Source organism: Mirounga angustirostris, unplaced genomic scaffold, assembly GCF_029215605.1.
Source record: "Mirounga angustirostris isolate CCGP_5_RB_7025 unplaced genomic scaffold, mMirAng1.0.hap1 SCAF_14, whole genome shotgun sequence".
In the NCBI taxonomy this organism is placed as follows: Eukaryota; Metazoa; Chordata; class Mammalia; order Carnivora; family Phocidae; genus Mirounga; species Mirounga angustirostris.
In genome coordinates this window covers 88,313,623-88,334,072 of record NW_026991722.1, presented here as the reverse complement: position 1 = coordinate 88,334,072, position 20,450 = coordinate 88,313,623, and the positions used below count along the sequence as shown (strand labels likewise).

Sequence of the window (20,450 nt, the reverse complement as noted above, 5' to 3'; positions counted from 1 at the left end):
CTGGCCCTTTGCAGTAAAAGTTTGCCAACCCTTTCTCCAGAGCCTCAAGTTGGCCCCATCCCTACTTTTACTGGCCTAGATGGGGAGCATGCTGTATCAAGGATCACACAAAGAACTGAACACCCAAGCTCTGGCTACACTGTTTCCTCCCGCATGGTAAACTTTGCCATCCATTAATGCCTGAGCCACAGGTTTAACTAAGATGGTAAAAGCGGTGAATGCATCTCTAGTCTCAATTAACAGAAGCCAGAAAAGAAATATACAAGAACTTTATTTTTGAAACTTATTTTTTTGGAAACTTTTATACTAGTAATCGTTAGAGGGGAATCTTCTTTAACTTGATCTTTTCTTCTATATTTGAAAAGTATCTCATCTTTGTTAACATTTTCTTGGCTTTTTCCAAATCATCTGAAATAAACAGAGATGTTAAGGTGAGGCTTCATTTAAGCAAGAATAAAACTAACTCTATTGACCAAGGTAGCCAGTCTGAATCACAGATAAAGTTTTATTTTTTTATTTTATTTTTTTTAAGAATTTATTTATTTATTTGAGAGAGAGAATGAAAGAAAGAGAGCACAAGAGGGGGGAGGGTCAGAGGGAGAAGCAGACTCCCTGCCGAGCAGGGAGCCCGATGCGGGACTCGATCCCGGGACTCCAGGATCATGACCTGAGCCAAAGGCAGTCGCTTAACCAACTGAGCCACTCAGGCGCCCACAGATAAAGTTTTAAAATGAAAACTGTGCAGGGTGCCTGGATGGCTCAGTCATTAAACGTCTGCCTTCAGCTCAGGTCATGATCCCAGGGTCCTGGGATCGAGCCCTGCATCAGGCTCCCTGCTCCACGGGAAGCCTGCTTCTCCCTTTCCCATTCCCCCTGCTTGTGTTCCCTCTCTCACCATGTCTCTCTCTGTCAAATAAATAAAATCTTAAAAACAAAACAAAACAAACCTGTGAGATCTGTATTTGCATGTCTGTATATTTATGTATGTCTGATATGTATATTTCCCTATCTCCCGATGGTATTACCAAATTAATTTATAAAAATCCCTTAAAAGAGTTGTATCCTCCCTATGACCCAGCAATTGCACTACTGGGTATTTACCCCAAAGATACAAATGTAGTGATCCGAAGGGTCACCGCACCCCAATGTTTGTAGCAGCAATGTCCACAATAGCCAAACTATGGAAAGAGCTGAGATGTCCATCGACAGATGAATGGATAAAGAAGATGTGGTATATATATATAATGGAATAATACGTAGCCATCAAAAAAATGAAATCTTGCCATTTGCAATGACGTGGATGGAACTAGAGGGTATTATGCTAAGCGAAATAAGTCAATCAGAAAAAGAATTATCATATGATCTCACTGATATGCGGAATTTGAGAACCAAGGCAGAGAATCATAGAGGAGAGAAGAAAAAATGAAACAAGACGAAATCAGAGAGGGAGACAAACCATAAGAAACTCTTAATCTTAGGAAACAAACTGAGTGGGGAATGGGGTAACTGGGTGATGGACATTAGGGAGGGTATATGTTGTAATGAGCACTGGGTATTATATAAGACTGGTGAATCACAGACCCATACCCCTGAAACAAATAATACATTATATGTTAATTAATTGAATTTAAAGTAATTGAATTTATTTATTTTTATTCTTTTTAAAGATTTTATTTATTTGAGAGAGAGACAGAGATAGGGAGAGAGAGAGAATGAGAAGGGAGGAGAGGGAGAAGTAGGCTCCCTGCTGAGCAGGGAGCCCGATGTGGGGCTTGATCCCAGGACCCTAGGATCATGACCTGAGTCGAAGGCAAATGCTTAACCGACTGAGCCACCTAGGTGTCCCTGACAAACTTTATTTATAATGATAATTATGTTTTATAATATGCTGCCTAAAAATCATTTCCAAAATCTTTTTGGCAACTTGGAACCTTAGAGTCATGGTAAGCTAAGTTAAATAATAGATCTTTATTAAATATATATATAATTTCTAAATAAGATAAAGTGTTAAAACATTCACTATTAAGCAAAAGTTTAAGTTTATATACTTTTGGCTATTTATTTTTATATGGTACAGAGAAGCCAAGGATCTTGGGTCTCTCTTTTTTTTGATCTTGGATCTCTTAATAAACATGTCCTTGCCACATTAAAAAAAGTAATATTATAAAAAACATATACCTCTATAGCTTATGAGATGGTATATTCATAAAATTTGCTTATCTACTACAGAATACTGGTACATTATAGTTCTCAATTGTCTATTTCCTCATTTTCTCTGTAAAATAAAGTTTGCCAATGGTTAAAATTTATAATTAATATATAAAAAAATAAGACTACGAGTAACAAGATTGAAGGGAAACGACTTTGTATACAAAGAATGGAAGAAAAGTAGGATGTGTTTTTATATGAAAAGTATGTAAAGAATGAAGAGTGTTTTTCCTTTCAGATAAAAAGAGAGTAATTTTGTCCTAAAGTAGAATGTGAAAGAGGGAAAGAATGGAACAAAATATGAATGGATATTGAGTTGTAGAAGGTTTGTGGAAAAGGAATTTTATGTTGTGAGGTCAAAGCTGGCTAAGTGGATTTATATATATATATATTTGTTGTTTGTTTTTTGATTTTGTTTTTTTTAAAAGATTTTATTTATTTATTTGACAGAGAGATAGAGCCAGAGAACACAAGTGGTGGGAATGGCAGAGGGAGAGGGAGAAGCAGGGTTCCTGCAGAGCAGGAAGCCCGATGCGGGGCTCGATCCCGGGACCCTGAGATCATGACCTGAGCCGAAGGCAGACGCTTAATGGCTGAGCCACCCAGGCGCCCCTGATTTTGTTTTTTTTTAAAGATTTTATTTACTTATTTGACAGAGAGATAGAGCCAGAGAGCACAAGTGGTGGGAACAGCAGAGGGAGAGGGAGAAGCAGGCTCCCTGCTGAGCAGGGAGTTGGATGTGGGGCTCAATGTGGGGCTCCATCCCAGGACACTGGGATCATGACCTGAGCCAAAGGTAGACACTTAACTGACTGAGCTATCCAGGTGTGCCTATAGTTTTTTTTTTTTGGAAATGAACTTTATTTTTTAATTCTTTTTTTTTTTTTTAAGATTTTATTTATTTATTTGGCAGAGAGAGACACAGTGAGAGAGGGAACACAAGCAGGGGGAGTGGGAGAGGGAGAAGCAGGCTTCCCGTGGAGCAGGGAGCCCAATGCGGGGCTGGATCCCAGGACGCTGGGATCATGACCTGAGCGGAAGGCAGCTACTTAACCAACTGAGCCACCCAGGCGCCCCTACTTTTTAATTCTTAAAAAAGATTTTACTATTATTATTTTTTAAGTAATCTCTACACCCAATGTGGGGCTCGAACTCACAACCCTGAGACCAAGACTTGTACACTCCACTGACTGAGCCAGCCAGGCGCCTCTTGAAATGAACTTTAATCTCGGGCGCCTGGGTGGCTCAGTTGGTTGAGCGACTGCCTTCGGCTCAGGTCATTATCCCAGAGTCCTGGGATCGAGTCCCACATCGGGCTCCCAGCTCGGCGGGGGGCCTGCTTCTCCCTCTGACCCGCTCCCCTCTCATGCTGTCTCTCTCTCTCTCTCTCAAATAAATAAATAAAATCTTTAAAAAAAAAAAAAAAAAGAAATGAACTTTAATCTCAATAGTGTACTGACAAAACCAGAGTTTGGTTTTCTCTGTTAAAATGACAAAGTTTTGGGATGCCTGGGTGGCTCAGTCGGTTAAGCGTCTGCCTTCGGCTCAGGTCATGATCCCAGGGTCCTGGGATCGATGCCACATTGGGGTCCTTGCTCAGCGGGGAGCCTGCTTCTCCCCCTCCCTCTGCTGCTCCTCCTGCTTGTGCTCTTCTGCCCCACCCTCTCTCTCTCTCTCTCCCCCTCTCTCTCAAGTAAAATAAATAAAATCTTTTTTAAAAAATCAATTACTGGGCGCCTGGGTGGCTCAGTCGTTAAGCGTCTGCCTTTGGCTCAGGTCATGATCCCAGGGTTCTAGGATCGAGCCCCGCATCAGGGTCCCTCCTCGGCGGGAAGCCTGCTCTCCTTCTCCCACTCCCGCTGCTTGTGTTCCTGCTCTCGCTATCTCTGTCTCTGTTAAATAAATAAAATCTTAAAAAAAAAAAATCAATTACTCAAGGGGTGCCTGGGTGGCTCAGTTGGTTAAGCGACTGCCTTCGGCTCAGGTCATGATCCTGGAGTCCCAGGATTGAGTCCCGCATTGGGCTCCCTACTCAGGGAGCCTGCTTCTCCCTCTGATTCTCCCCCCTCTCATGTGCTCTCTCTCTCTCTCTCAAATAAATAAAAGCTTTAAAAAAAATCAATTACTTAAAAAAAACCCCAAAAAGGTCTGTATTGTTGATTACTATTCTTGTTGCATTCATGTGGATAATTAGGCCAACTTTAATGCAACTTAAGTTATTTTGTAAACAAAACTATTCTTACCTTGATAACCTTTGACTAAAAAGGGGATTGACTATAGATAGAAATTTTATGACAGTGGAAAAGTGTATCACACCTGGAATCTATCTTGAGGTTTTATTTTCTTCCTATAAACAAACTGGATCTTGCCATCTTACACATTTTGTCAGCCCTTGGCAAATTCTTTTTTTTTTCTTTTTTTGTTTTTAGCCCTTAGCAAATTCTTTTTTTTTTAAAGATTTTATTTATTTATTCATGAGAGACAGAGAGATTGAGAGAGAGGCAGAGGGAGAAGCAGGCTCCCAAGGAGCAGGGAGCCCGATGCAGGACTCGATCCCAGGACGCTGGGATCATGACCTGAGCCGAAGGCAGACGCTTAACCATCTGAGCCACCCAGGCGGCCTCCCTTAGCAAATTCTTAATTCTCCTAGTTTCCTTGAATATCTGGCTACAACTCTCCAAAGCGCTGTTCCCCATTTTTCTCCTTCCCTCCTGACTTGGCATCACTAAGAACTAAAACCTAATCCTTTTTGGGACTCAGGCTCTCTTGTGGTCGCCCTTTCCTCCAGGATCTGAAAACGCCCTGTAAGCTAAGGCCAGACAACTTGATATAAGCATCAAAGAACTCATCCCTACAAATCACGCGTGGGCAACCTTTGTGCCTGGACTTGCTGCCACTTGGGCTGCCCTAAAGGTCCACCAGAACTCCTGTGTCCTCCATGTTCTGCTCTGGGAAATAGCCATGGCTGTGATGTTCATGTCTATGCCATCACTACCAACAGTCCAACTATAAAATAAGAAATCTATCGGATTGTCACTGCCATCCTCACACCACCATGTAAAGATGCTTAAGAGTTCAGTGTCTTCTCAAGTGACTGCCCGCCCTCTGGACTCAGAAACTGGGTTTATACTGTTCCCACCATTAGCCTTTGTTTTCTTTTTGTTTCCATAGAGATGCTCCTCATTAAATGCCTGATTGCTCACGTCATCCAGCAAATATCCTCTTCTACCAAGTCTCAACAGATGGCTCAGCTAGTCCTTAATAAACAAAGGGTGATCGAATGAGAAATGGACTTACATTGTTCAGAGGAAAGAAGAATGTCTCTTCTTCCTGTTTCTTTCTTACTGTTTGTTGCAGCTAACACCAGAAGATAGGACCCCTGTCTCCCAGTGTCTGAGGGAGGGTAGAAGCCTAACTTTAATAAGCCCCAGTTAGCAAAACCAGATCAGTTTCACATGAAACCACCACCTTCCCTTTTTTGTAATTTTTCATTTCCCAGACTCTACTGAGACCATGCTCATTCCCCTCCCTACTCCCTCATTCTCCTTATTTTTTTTTTTAAAGATTTTATTTATTTATTTAAGAGAGAGAGAGAGAGAGAGAGACCATGAGCGGGGGGGCAGGGGTAGGGGGGGCGGAAGGGAGAGGGAGGAGCAGACTCCCCAATGAGCAGGGAGCCTGATGCTGGGCTCAGTCACAGAACCCTGGGATCATGACCTGAGCTGAAGGCAGATGCTTAACCAACTGAGCCACCCACGTGCCCTTCATTCTTTCTTTAAAACGCCCAGTAACCTTTGTATAATCAGGAGTTCAGTTCACACCAGACTCTTCCCTATTGCAATAGTTATTACTGATTAAAATCTATCCTTACCACTTTAAGTAGTATCTGGCTTTACCTTTGACAGCATACAAGCAGCTCTTTAGAGTCCCTGCTGTCAATTCTTCAGGTATATTCTTAGAAGTGGAATTGCTAGATCTTATGGTGATCCTATGTTTAATTCCTTGAGGAAATACCATAATGTTTTCCGTAGTGGCTGCACTATTTTACATCCCCGCCAACACAATGGTTTCAACTTCTCCAGACCCTCACCAATACTTGTTATTTTCTGAGTTTTCTAATACTAGCCATCTTAATCAGTATCTCGTTGTGGTTTTGATTTTCATTTGCCTAATGATTAGTGATGTTGCACATCTTTCCATAGTTGTTGACTATTTGTATATCTTCTTTGCATGTTCTATTTCTTAAGCTGGGCGGTGGGGACATGGGTGTTCCTTCTGTTTTTATTCCTTAAATTGTACTTAAATATTATTTATTCTTCTTAAAATCTACGAAAAAAAAAATCTACAAAAGTGCAGTAGGAGATGGGGGTGAGCCCTGGTGGAACACCTGAATAGTCAGTGGGTTGGGTTCATGGATTTCAGGCAGCCATATCAGCCTGTTAATCTGTATTTCCCTAACATATATTCAGAGACCCTTCCTCTGCCTCTGTGTCAGAATAGACTTCTACAGTCCTTGCAAACTGGATGGCACCCTGTATAAGCCTGTTCCCTCAGCACTAGCTGACTGGACTTGAGTGGACATCTGGCTCAAGCTGGGCCAACCAAATCCCCCCTCTTGGGAATCTAGAGTTGGGTCTAGGGGACTCTAGTCAGATGGTCAAAGTCCTTGCTCTTATAAGGTAATGGACCTAGGCGAACTAAGGAGTCACCGGTGGGGGAGGCCATTTTGGAGCACCGTACGCTAATGAGGAAGCGGATGGAACCGGCTTATAATGAGGAGAAGAGGATGGAATGAAACTGCCAGAGGCATCGAGTCCAGGACTGCAGTTTTGGTTTCAGACTGCTTTCCGGTTCCCAGGCTTTGCCCCAGAAGGGCTCATATAACACTGTATACTATAATCATCACAGGGACTTTCTCTTTGGATTTGGGGACATAGTCCTAATTCCTTATAATAACCTCTTTTTAGCTATAATAACCTCTTTTTAACTAGCTGGGCTAGCTTGAGTGGCCTTCGGCTTCCTGCAATCAAATGATCCTTCAGCCAAAGGGCCATTATTCCTTTATTTAAGGGGTGGCACAAGTCTGGGATGGAGAGAAAGACTGTTCTTACTTCAAAATAGCCAGAAATAGACTGAATCTCTTTGAGCTGAAAGCCAGGGGCAATGGGGACCAGGATGAACATTCCTATTTTGAAATTTGGGCACAGCTCTGCTGTGGGCTTCTCCTTCTGGGCTTGCAGAGGAAAGGGGTGTGCAGGCTTTACCAAATGTCGACTGTGCAGCCTTGCCCTCAGGATCTGCCTGTGTTGGCTTCAGCCTACATCCCGTACCTTAACTTCTACTTGCTAAAGAGGAACAGAAGCACTTTCATCTACTCTTTCACTGGCATATCACAGTTTTTGGCACACAGCTTATTTCTCTAGCAAGCTGTGAATCCTTGAAGGGAGAAATGTCCACTTGCCTATATTTTATAGCTCCCCATGTACTTATCATAGGATGGGTATAAAATAGCTATTTATTGAATTGATGGTTATACCTCAGTGCTTACAGTTTCTTTGCACATTTAAGAAAGTTAAGACATGAAGAAAGTACCTTGTTCAAAAGCTCTGCTCACATTGTCAGTCAATTCTTTCTGTTTAGCTGAAAGAGAAAATGACTATCTTAATCTTTCTATTTATATAGACTAACGATGTGAAGGTAACACTTGGTAGCTGGTTTCAACACAATACAACAGGGAGCTTAGATTCCAGGGTAAGGCCTCATAAGCCCTGTGTCCACATGTCCCATGATGGCAGCTCCTGTGTTTTGTTTTGTTTTAGATTTATTTATCTTTATTTGAGAGAGAGAGAGAGAGGGTGCACGCATGTGTGCGGGGGAGGGGCAGAGGGTGAGAGACAGAATCTCAAGCAGACTCCCCGCTGAGCACAGAGCCCGAATTGAGGCTCAATCCCGCAACCCTGAGATCATGACCTGAGCTGAAACCAAGAGTCGGACATTCAACCGACTGAGCCACCCAGGCTCCCCAGCAGCTCCTGTTTAGTGTAGCTGACCCTACTAACATTATGTTTTTCTACCTCTGAAAGGTCTGAGGGGCAATCACTAAGGCTTGTAAAACGGCTATACAATCATTTAAAAAAAAAAAAAAAAAGGACAAGGAAATGCTTTGATTGTCTCCACCAAGCAGTCTGACTTTTCCAGATTTCAGGTAGGAGAAAATTAGCAAACTGGGATTGCCTATGGGGAGGGCATTACAGTGTTTCAAACAACCACTTGCAAATTATACAGCCTCCCAGGAAAATGAAACACTTAGATCATATTGTACCATAAGAGAGAAGATGCCAGATAAGGTAAAGGAGCAGCTACCTGGTGTTTCTGTGTCCTCATTAGGAAATGAAGAGTTTTACTGTAAATGTGTTTTCCAGATATAAAAAGTATCAATCACTTATATGGTGCCTGCTTTCAAAGCACTTTCAAATATGTTATATCTCCTTTGTAGGCAGTTACAGGTATTGGGAGATGGCCCTAGTCATATGGTTGGTTGAGTGGAGGAGCTGGGAGCAGACCCCAAGTCTCCAGACTCCTAGACAGCTGTGGGAAACTAGTAACGTGGTGTTGACAAAAGAACACTGGACTAGGAGTCTAGGGGCTCAGGAGTTCTGCCCAGATCTAACTAGCTCTATGCCCTTGAATATTTGCTTACTTTGGGCCTTAGCACATGCTCATAGGGGAGGAAAATTAGGAATTAATCTAAATGAAGGTCAGTGACCTGTTTGAAACCAGACATTCACTATAGGGCTAGAATAACCCCCACCAGTGACTGGGCACCTGCTATGGGCCAGGCACTGTGTTATGTGTTTTACATGTTTTATTTGATTTAATTTAATCCTTGCAACAACCAGTATTAATGTTATCTCCATTTTACAGATGAGGAAACTGAGGCTTAGAGGGGTGAAGCTGCTTGTTCAAGGTTACATGTAAAGTCAATGGCAGTGTTGACACTGCACCCAAGACCTGCTCACAGCAGAGCGTCATGTTCCTCTGCCTTCCAAAGCTGTGCAGAGGGGGTTTATGACCGTAAGCCTTGAGGTCTTCTTCCAACACCACCCAGCCGAAAGGCTGTTGATACATCCCTGATAGACTCCCCCCCCACCATTTTATTGATTTTAGCTTCTTTTTTCATTATTTATTTACTCAATTAATATTTACTGAGCCCATGTTATATACACCATGGGCTGTATATACTACCTGGGCTGAGGATATGAGGGGACCAAAAAGCAGAAACAATTTCTGCCTCTGCAGAACTTCTAGTCTAAGGAGGGAGGGAGGGAGGTTGACATTGGTCAAATAATCTCATGTAGAACAGTAAGGTTTTAACTGTGATTAGTCCTGTAAGGGGGAGGTATCCACTGCCAAAAGGTACAGATAAAGAGGTTCTCTGAGGAAGTGATGATTGCCCTCAGATCTGGAAGAGGAAGAGTTCACTAGAGGAAGGAGGAGAAGAGGGTTTTAAGCAGAACAGCATGTGCAAAGGCCCTAGGGTAGAAAGGTGCCTGGTAGAGATGAAGAACTAGAAATGGCCTGTGTGGCTAGAGTGGAGGGGCAAATGGGAGGAAGCAGAGGTCAGACCATACAGGGCCTTGTATGCTTTACTAAAGACTTTGGTCTTTAACCTGAGAGCAGTGGGAAGCCACTTAAAGTTTTAAAGCAAAACCAAGTGTAATATGATTAGATTTGGGTTTCAAAAGATCTCATAAGTGACAGTATAGGAATATATTCGATTTAAGTATAGCTAGACCAGTCTGGAGCTACTGCAGTTGTCCAGGTGAGAAAGAATGGCAGTTTGGAACAGGGTGCTGGCAGTGAAGACAGACAGATTTGGGACATATTTAGAAGGTCAGCATTTCAAGATTTGGTGATGACTGTCTATGGGGGTAAGGGAGGACAAGTTGTTAAGAACGCCTCCTCAGTGTTTTGGACTTGTGCAACCGGATGGTGTCATTCACTTAGGGAACATCAGCAGAGGAATAGGTTGGTTTTTTTTTTTTTAGGAGGGAGGGGAGAGGCTCATGAATTCCATTTTGGACACGTTGAGTTGGAATATATAAACTCCATGAAGACACGGGTCTTTCTCGTTCACTGGTATCTTGCACAATGCTTGATACACAGCGGGCATGCCACAAATATTTGTGAAAGTACATATGTGCATACAATTGGAGCGAGAACTTGGAACTTCTTCTACATGGCATGGTTAATTTTATGTGTCGACTTGGTTGGGCTATGGTGCCCAATTATTTGGTCAAACGCTAGTCTAGATATTGCTGTGAAAGTATTTTGTAAATGTGATTTACAACCAGTTGACTTTAAGTAAAGATTAGCTTGGATAGGGCGCCTGGGTGGCTCAGTCATTAAGCATCTGCCTTCGGCTCAGGTCATGATCCCGGGGTCCTGGGATCGAGCCCCGCATTGGGCTCCCTGCTCAGTAGGAAGCCTGCTTCTCCCTCTCCCGCTCCCCCTGCTTGTGTTCCCTCTCTCGCTGTATCTCTCACTGTCAAATAAATAAAATCTTCAAAAAAAAAAAAAAAAAAAAAAGATTAGCTTGGATAATGTAGGCATAGAAGTCCTGCTTGAGTTTCCAGCCTCCTGGTCTGCCCAACATATTTTGGACTTGTTAGCCCTCACAATTCTGTGAGCCAATTCCTTAAAATAGGTTTCTCTCTTTCTCTCCCTCTCTCTCCATATATACATGTATATTATTGGTTCTGTTTGTCTGGAGAACCCTGCCTGATACAGTGTGAAATAAAGTGGAAAACAAAGTAATATGCGATTGGAAGTCAGTTTTTCAGTCTTTGCTCTGCAATGTGACCTTGGGCATTTCCATGAACTTCTAAGGCCTAATTATTCTTGTCAGAGACGATAATAACATCTAATGATGTCATGGGGTAGGAAGGAGGATTGCAATCTGCAAAATATTATTACATTCTTGGTTTAAGGCTGCCTTCCAGAAAGTTAGAGATGTTGCAAGTCTAACCTCCAGTCAAAATTGGTTTCAGTATAACCAAGAAAAAAAAATACTCCCTGAATCATTATGATGATCTATACGTAGCCTTTATATTCATTTCACCTAACCGTGGACATGTACTTGTAACAGCAATAAAATGCATTCAGTGGTATTTTATCTTTTACCTCTGACAATAGATTCAATCTCTTTCATGGCAGCTTCACTTTGAGCTTCTGCAAGGTTTTCACTGATTTCCATTATTTCCATGAGGAATTGCCTGTCCATTTCATCATCTGTCCCTTCAGGAATCTCTAATCCATGGAGCTTTAGCTATGGGACATAAAACAGAAAAAAGTAAGGTTGGTTGAAGAGACTGTGGCCAGAGTAATAAATCCTACTCATAGAACAGAATACGATTCATAAACAAAAAAACAAACAAAAAAACCTTGAAGTGTCTTTTTTTTTTTTTTTAAACCTTGAACTGTCTTAATAGTGAAAATGTGAAGGTAGGGTATGGGAAAGTTGGACAGAGACAGGAGTGCTGGGACGGGATTCCTCTCTGATACCTGGAACTGTGTTACCCCAGGGGAGTTGTTCCTCCACTTGGGAGACTGAACTAGATATTTGTAAAGGCTCTATTAAATCCTAAAATTCTAAGGTGCTAAACTCTTCCCTCCCCCACCAAAAAACCCCCAAAATACTCTTCCCTAAATGCTACCAAATGGTAAAAAAATAATGCACTCGGGCAAGTAAGATTTACAAATACTCAGAGAAAACTATTCTCATGCAGTATCATTGAGGCTAATTATCTTTGGGTCCCTAGACTAGCTCAGGTCTCAAGCACTCTTCTGCTGAATGCAGGGGAGCAGCTGTCCCACAGCCCAATGGATAGCATGTAGTCACGCACAGAGGGTTGGGAAATCACCTTACTAGGTATAGTCCCCTGCTCAGGGGAGCCAGAAGGGTCTTATAGGCATCATTCACCAGGGTTGAATGCTTCTCTGAGAAGTCCTTTTCAGTCTGTTAGTAGAGATGAAGATAATCTCATTACCATCCAAATCAGCCACATTACATTCACAAACTGTTTCATAAAATACTGATGGGCAGACAACTAAGGAAGTCTCCCAAGTAGAAGTGGTGTGGGATGAGATGTCTTTATTTTCAACTAATGTATTCTAATTCTTCTGGGAAGTCAGGTAAAAGCTGTGATTGCAGGGCAGGTTCAGGGTCTGCCAACTGGGGTCAGGCTGCCCCAGGGTGGAGCTGGTTGTTTAGCTCTATCTCTGATAATCACATCACCACAAGGCCACTGCCACCCACCCCATGTACACTAGTGTTTGGGTATGATTGGGGTGGCCAACAGGCTACCTGAGACCTCTGGCTGAAGAAATCAGGGTGGACAAGACGCTGTAGTTCCTGGTACCTAGTCTGGAGCTTTGCTGTGTCAACTCTGAAGGCACGGTTGCTGTAAGGAAATTGGGAGATAAAATTCATGCACCAAATATTTATAGATTTGTATACTATGGGCCTGGTTCCTGTTCTCATGGGGGTAAATGCAATATACACGTAGAGAGAGATAACTTCAAAAAGTGCTGTGAAGGAAAAGAGAACAGGGTCAGAGAAAGTGGTACATGTGGTGGACAAAGAGATGACATTTGAGCTGAGACCTGAATGATGATGAAAAATAATCAAAGATCAGAGAGAAAAGTCACCAAGAGGCAGAGGGAACATGCAAAGTCCCTGAGGTGCAAGCAAGTTTGGCATGCTTTCAGAACTTAAAGGATAGTGTCACAGCAGCACATCCTAAGTGCAGAGGGACTGGTAAGGGCCCATCCCAGAGTTAAGGGGAAGGACCATTCCTGAATCCCATTCTATCTTTCGAAGTCCCAGGTCCTTTCATCTTTGTCTTTCACTGTATTTTAACCCAGTTCCTTTCACTTTACGTTCCCGGAGCGTGCCCTGTCTTAACAGTTTAGCTCTGCCCAAATTTCATCACCTCTCCAAGCTCCACGTTCGGGGGAAAACAGGAAAAACAACCACTTTTCTGACTCTTTCCCTCCAGTTCTTATTTCTCCCTTAGACTCAGACCACAATATTAAGTTTTCCGGTGCTTTTACACCCTATTTTGTTTTTCTTTCTAGATTTATTTTATTATAAAAGGATGTAACTCAGGAACAACCACATGGAAAACAAGCATGAGGGAAAGGGCCGGGGAGCTTCCAAGCCCTCTCCAGGGGCACTACTCTCCCATCTCCACGTGTTCACAAACCGGGAAGCTCCTTCACTCCCTTATTTTGGGAGTACGCCTTTCTTAAAAGTCTCAATCCAACTTTAACCATTCTGACCCTATCCGTCTGCAGCGCCTAGCTGCTAAAATTGGGCCAATTTCGAGTTGGGCCAAAATCAGTCTTTCTGCAGCCGCTCCAGTACACTTCCCTCAGGCCCCGCCCCTCAGGTCTCCCTCTACAGAAGCCTCCCTCCTTCAGTTTCCCCTAAGTTCCTTCCCCGCCCCTCCAGTCCCTCCACCCTTCTCGTCTTCATTCCTCAGAGGCCCTATCTTCAGGTTCACCCCTCAATTTCCTCTCTCACTGGCCGCAATCCCACCCTCCGTGCTCCCAGGCCCCACCCCTATTTCTCTACGGCTCCGCCCACCGATCTAACCGGTCCTGCCTTCTCCTTCCCAAGCACTAGCGTCCCTACCCCCTGGCTCCTGAGCCTCTGACGTCTCTCTCGCCCCCGCGTGTTTCCCGAAATGGCCTCCCGTACCAGTCCATGAGGCTGAAGTAATCTCGAGTGGGGTCAGGTGGCTGCAGCGCGCGGCACTGTGGGCAGAAGAACCCATGCTCCCGCATGGGGCCCCCTGGGGCGCCGCAGTTCCAACACTGGGGCGAATTCCTTCCCGCCAGAGACGCAGCATTACAGCTTAGCGGTCTCCTTCCGAGCACCCCTGCCGGCCACAGCCCCGACACCCGGAGCAAGGCGCCAGTTCTCCCGCCCCACATCTGGCCGCGGCCTATCTCGCCGCGGTAGCCTGTCGGGGGGAAACCCGGAGAGAGCGGCCGACCAGAATACTGCTGCTGATTGGCTGGAGAGCTGACCCGGCGGGATCCTGGATTCTGAGTGTCCCGCTCCTCATTTTAAACTACAACTCCCAGCAAACATTGAGGCTACGTGTGGACGGCCACATCCGCCGCTCTTCATTGGTCCGGCGGCGACGCAGGGGTGATTTAATTGGCTGAGGGTGGAGTTTGTATGTGCTCGGTTAGCGCCACTCCGCTGGCTGCGACTGCTGTGAGTGTTTGGCTCCAGGTGGGCTCACGCGGTGAGTCGTGGTGGAGAACTTCTCTTGGGTGTTTGGGGGTTCGATTCCCGTGCCCAGGGTCTTAGTGCGCGCGGAATCTCCCGAATTTTCACTTTGTGTGGTTTTTAACCTCGGTCGGGGGGAGGAGAGGAGTGCGTGGGCGACTGTCTTCCTTTGTAGATGAACTTCGAGGTGAAGTTCACTTCCCCTGTTACTTACAAGCTGAAACTGGTCCAGACGTGCAGGGTAAGAAAGGACAAAGTTGTGTTCTTCAAAATCAGAGGGAAGTTGGTTTGTAAATAGTTAATGAATGTTAGTAATTATTACCATATTTTGGATTCAATTTCGAAAAAAACCTATTGAGAACCAGTTTTAGCAGCTAGGCGCTGCAGGAACTGGAGACACACTGACCTGTGTAGGAGGATGCCCTGCGAATGTACATAAGTAAGTGTGTGGGGTGGGGTGGCGAAGAGAGGGTAGGAGGGCACCAGTCCACCTTGGGACTCAGTTTCTCTGTTTGAAAAAAAAAAATTGTGTTGCTTTTGTAAAACCCTTTCCGGCTGTCGGATTCTTTGGGACTGGAATTCTGTTCTCCCAATTATCAAGCATTACTGGGGGAGGAACGTTCATGTATCATCTCATTTAATCCTAAAGATCTATTCAGTGAGGTGGTGATCTATCTGAAGGTCATGCAAAGGTTTGACTCAGGCATCTGACTCCAGACTTGTTTGCCCTAAAATTGTGGTTTCAACTGCCTCTAATCTTTCCATATACTTTCTCCTCCTCATGGCTGAGGCTAATGTGGTTTCAGTCTGCTGGACCCTTAATAAACGAGGATAGCAGCCACTTCTTGACAGTCTTTTGTCCGTTCTCAGAGTGGAGAAGTGTTGCTCAGAAAGCTATTAGAGGTTGCAACCTTGACTAAGGTAGTAGTATTAGAGCTGCAGGTCCTGGAGTGGCACACTCAGCTCGGGCATCACCTCCCTGGTGTGGTTTAAGAAAAAGTCATCAGGATCTTTTTATCTGGAAAGCTATATAAATACAGTCAGTGTGAGTAATGTTTACTGTGTTCTCCTGGAGGAAGAGCCTGAGTATGTGTATCTGGAGAGAAGAGAGAATGCACTCCCCTCCCCCCTTTTATAAAAAAATCATGTTAGGGGTTTAAAGTTAGGGATTGACAGTTACTTTGACTTTACTGTAGTTTCTGTTGTCAGAGTTTAACTGTCCATCAAATTAACTCTATAAAGTGAGGGTGGGAACCTGTTATGGTCTCCTGTGACTCAATTGTTTCTGTAGGATTCTGTTGGGCTGGAGGGCCATTTAGGATAAAAGGTGAGCCCCTATAGTTACTCAGCATCACAAAGGGCTAGGTGGAGTTGTTTAGAATAATCTTTGTGTTCTGCTTCATTAATAGCCTGGCCCTTAGTTAGGAGCCAGGGAATCTAGAGTGAACAAACAGGATGTGGTCTTCACCGTCCTGGGGCAGGCTTGGGGGAGGAGGGGTATCTGTGACATTTTATGTAAATGGTCACCCCTGGTGTGGTGCAGTGAATTAGTTTATAGTTTCTTTGCCCATCTTCTATCCCAAGCCACATGACCCTTCCCCTTTCTTGTTCCAAAACATGAAATTTAAGTGTAGTGTTGATTGTATTAATGAATACCTTTTAAGTTTCATTTCTAATTTTTTTTAAGATTTTATTTCTGTATTTGACAGAGAGCAAACAGGGGGAGCAACAGAGGGAGAGTGCTGAGCCGAAGGCAGACGCTTAACTGACTTAGCCACCCAGGCACCCCTCATTTCTAAGTTTTATTTTATTTTATTTATGTATTTATTTGATGGAGAGAGAGAGCGCGCGAGCAAGCACAAGCAGGGGGAGCAGCAGGCAGAGGGAGAGGGAGAAGCAGACTCCCACTGAGCAGGGAGCCCAACATGGGGCTCAGTCCCAGGACCCCGGGATCATGACCCAAGCTGAAGGCAGGTGCTTAATCGACCAAGCCACCCAGGCGCCCCACATTTCTAATTTTTAAAAAATTAGATGAATGAAAGCTGTTATGAAGTCTTCCTTCCCACCCCCAGATTAGTTCATTTCTTTTAACTTACTTATAACCTTTGAATAATTTTTTTCTTTTTCCTGTGGTTTGTGGCTGTCATACAAAAATTTATCCGGTGAAAGTGATATGATGAAAAGCGCAGCCCAGAGGAACTATAGATCAATCTAGACTTAGAATTTTAACTTTTGCAGAACATGCTTGCTCTGGATTTATTTTTTTTCCTGATGTAAATATGCCTATCCTTTACTTTTTTATTTTTTAGGAGAGATTGCCCTCGTGCGGGGGGGTGGGGGGAGGAGTGGGGGGGAGGTGGGTGGAGTGAGGGGGCAGAGGGAGAGGGAGAGAGAGAATCCCAAGCAGGCTCCACACCCAGCGCAGATCCTGGATGCCACGGGCCTCATTTCATCACCCTGAGATCATGACCCGAGCTGAAATCAAGAGTCGGACGCTTAACCGACTGAGCCACCCAGGCGCCCCTGCCCATTCTTCACTCTTGAACTTCAAGTCTTGCAAGTCTTGTTTCTTGAAACATAACCTTATTATCGGACCCTTATTTTTGAGGTCGCGATGTCTCGAGAGACGGATGGGAAGCGTCAGCAGTCCCATGGCAGTGGCTCCTGTACCCAGTCCCAAGGTGGCTTCTCGCAGTCTCAAGGCACCTCCTCCCAGACACACAGCTCCTCCTCACACTCTCCAGTCACGTCCAGCTCCACCAGCACAGCACCCACATCCAGCCAGTCCTCTCACTCCAGCTCGGGGACACTGAGCTCCTTAGACACAGTGTCCACCCAGGAACTCTGTTCTATTCCTGAGGACCAGGAACCCGAGGAGCCTGTTGCTGCCCCTTGGGCTCGGTTATGGGCCCTTCAGGATGGATTCCCCAATCTTGGTAAGACCCTTTGTTACATTGTGTAAAATTATAATTGTTCACAAAAATAGTTAGAGGAAGCAGTTGTAGCAGAAAGCTCAAGACACTTCTGGAATGATTCCGGAGTTTGAAGGTGATGAAAGATGGAACAAAGGAAGCAGTTTTGGGGAGTTTACTGACTCTTACCTGCTGTAGATCCCCCTTCATTTATTCTTCCAACAAATATTAATTGGGCATCTGTAATGTTCTGTCCATGGGCGCATCTGAAGAGAGCAGTAGATCTTTCCCTAGAAAAGTGCTGATTCATGCAAACTTGCAAACAGTTAATGGACTAATCACAGAAACCACCACTTAACCCCTGCTGTAGCAGCTTCAGAACATCCATTTTACAGTTTGAGAATAGGGAAGGCTATTTGTTGACTTATTATCTCAAAATAGCCAGCCTTGCGATTTAAATACATTCATCCTCTGTGACACGTCCTGATTCCAGTAGTAAGGCTTCGCTATAGGTATGTTTGAAATAGCGTTTTGATATAAAAAAATGACTAATGTATTATATGTACCTTATCACTCACTCTTTATTTCATGTCCAACTTTGATGACCTGAAAAAGAAACTAAAAGGTGGAGAAATAATATAGGAATTTTCATAGGTACGACTTTAAATTTAGAAGTAAGTATTTGAGGGGCGCCTGGGTGGCTCAGTCGTTAAGCGTCTGCCTTCTGCTCAGGTCATGATCCCAGGGTCCTGGGATCGAGCCCCACATCCGGCTTCCTGCTTGGTGGGAAGCCTGCTTCTCCCTCCCCCACTCCCCCTGCTTGTGTTCCTGCTCTCCCTATCTCTCTGTCTGTCAAATAAATAAATAAAATCTTAAAAAAAAAAATCTCTTAAAAAAAGAAGTATTTGAAGCTATTTTTTACTCACTTAAACCATCGTTTTAAGATAGGCTTAGGGCTTATATATGGTGAACGGGAAACATATGGTGAGAAAGGGTGAAGTGGGCTGCATCACTTTGAAAGTGGATAATGCTCAATAAATAGGATCTGTTATTATTAGTTACTGATTCACACCTGTTTTTTCTAAATGTTTTATAGGTTTAGCCCTTACATTGATTTGTTTTGCGTTGCTTTTTGTATATGGTATGAGGTAGAGGTCCCAATTCATTCTTTTGCATGTGAATATCCTAGTTTGAGCACTTTCTTTTCTTTTTTTTCTTTTTTTATTTTTTAAGATTTTATTTATTTATTTGAGACAGAGAGAATGAGATACAGAGAGTATGAGAGGGAGGAGGGTCAGAGGGAGAAGCAGACTCCCTGCCGAGCAGGGAGTCCGATGCGGGACTCGATCCCGGGACTCCAGGATCATGACCTGAGCCGAAGGCAGTCACTTAACCAACTGAGCCACCCAGGCGCCCAGTTGAGCACTTTCTTGAAGAGACTTTTTTTTTTTTTTTTTTAAAGATTTTATTTATTTGAGAGAGAGAGCATGAAGAAGGAGGCAGAGGGAGAGAGGCAGGAACAGACTCACTGCTGAGCAGGGAACCCGATGCAGGGCTCAACCCCAGGACCCTTGGGACCATGACCTGAGCTGCAGGCAGACACTTAACCGAATGAGCCACCCAGGTGCCCCCTGAAGAGACTCTTCTTTCTCTGTTGAATGGTCTTGGCACTCTTGTCAAAAATCATGTGGCCATAAATGTGAGGGTTTATTTCTAGACTTTTCAGTTCCGTTCTCTTGGTCTATGTGTCTGTCCTTTTATGCAAGTACCACAAAATCTTGATTGCTGTCGCTTTGTAGTGAGTTTTGAAATCCAGAGTGTGAGTCCTGATTTGTTCCTCTTTTTCAAGATTGTTTTGACAATTCTGAGTCCCTTACATTTCCATATGAATTTTAGGACGAGCTTATCAGTTCCTGCAAAGAAGGCAGCTTGGATTTTATTAGGGATTACATTGAATCTATAGATCAGTTTGGGGAGTATTGACATCTTTTTTTTTTTTTAAGATTTTATTTATAATAAATATAATAAAATAATAAAGTAAAAAAAAAAAGAGCACGGGGGGAGGATCAGAGGGAGAGGGACAAGCAAACTCTGCACTGACCATGGAGCCCGACGTGGGGCTTGATCCCATGACCCTGAGATCATGACCTGAGCTGAAACCAAGAGCAGGATGCCCAACTGACTGAGCCATCCAGGCACCCCTGAGTATTGACATCTTAATAATACTAAGTCTTCTGATCCATAAACATGGGATGTCTTTCCATTTATTTAGGTATTCTTTAATTTCTTTCATTTTCAGTATATAAGTCTTGGCATTTTATTTTTATTTTTTATTTTTTTTAAGATTTTATTTATTTATTTGACAGAGAAAGACAACAGTGAGAGAGGGAACACAAACGGGGAGTGGGAGAGGGAGAAGCAGACTCCCTGCCGAGCAGGGATCCCGATGCGGGACTCGATCCCGGAACTCCAGGATCATGACCTGAGCCGAAGGCAGTCGCTTAACCAACTGAGCCACCCAGGCGCCCCAAGTCTTGGCATTTTAAAAAATGTTTTCCTGGGGTGCCTGACTGGCTCCATCGGTAGAGCATGCGACTCTTGATCTTGGGATTGTGGGTTTGAGCTCCACATTGGATGTAGAGATTACTTAAAATCTTAAAAAAAATGTATTTCTGAGTATTCTTTAAATGTTTACTTACTGTTTAAAGTTTTATTTATTTAAATGATGTCTCTACTCCACATGGGGCTCAAACTCATGACCCCAAGATCAAGAGTTGCACTCTCTTCTGACTGAGCCAGCCAGGTGCCCCTCATTTTTTTAAGCTCTGTGCCCCTTGTGGGGTTTGAACTCATGACCCTGAGATCAAGAGTTGCATGATCTACTGACTGAGCCAGCCAGTCGCCCCATGTTTACTTATTTTTATTGTGGGAAAATCTATATAACAAAAAGTTTTGTCACTGTAACCATTAAGTAAACCATTACGTTCAGTGGCATTAACTACATTTACAAAATGTTGTGCAACTGT

The 20,450-nt window shown here is 43.7% G+C and overlaps 2 protein-coding genes across 17 annotated transcripts in view; one reads left to right on the top strand and one right to left on the bottom strand.

Moving 5' to 3' along the window:
• Positions 1-20,450, top strand: part of CHEK2 (checkpoint kinase 2) — an 85,854-nt gene that overhangs the window by 18,658 nt on the left and 46,746 nt on the right. The window contains exons 1-2 of one of the 9 annotated variants that reach the window (XM_064578591.1): positions 14,309-14,497; positions 17,121-17,448. The exons of 2 other annotated variants lie outside the window; for them this stretch is intronic. In XM_064578591.1, coding sequence (XP_064434661.1) covers positions 14,459-14,497; positions 17,121-17,448 — 367 coding nt within the window. In that variant the 5' untranslated portion in view covers positions 14,309-14,458. Of the gene's footprint in view, positions 1-14,308; positions 14,529-14,557; positions 14,952-17,120; positions 17,449-20,450 lie in introns of those variants that run through there. 6 more of the 9 variants (XM_064578590.1, XM_064578592.1, XM_064578593.1 and 3 more) reach the window with 6 other exon arrangements.
• Positions 256-14,208, bottom strand: HSCB (HscB mitochondrial iron-sulfur cluster cochaperone). 8 transcript variants are annotated; one of them, XM_064578599.1, is made up of 7 exons: positions 13,907-14,208; positions 12,575-12,671; positions 12,137-12,226; positions 11,392-11,536; positions 7,801-7,848; positions 5,506-5,619; positions 256-408 (listed from the first exon to the last, which is right to left on the bottom strand). In XM_064578599.1, exons 1-7 carry the CDS (start codon positions 14,206-14,208, stop codon positions 317-319), a joined length of 888 nt encoding a protein of 295 aa, XP_064434669.1. In that variant the 3' UTR covers positions 256-316. The 8 variants fall into 8 exon arrangements, 7 of the variants coding, with proteins under 7 accessions (XP_064434669.1, XP_064434670.1, XP_045743359.1 ...); XM_064578600.1 differs by having other exon boundaries at positions 5,506-5,601; XM_045887403.3 differs by having other exon boundaries at positions 13,973-14,208.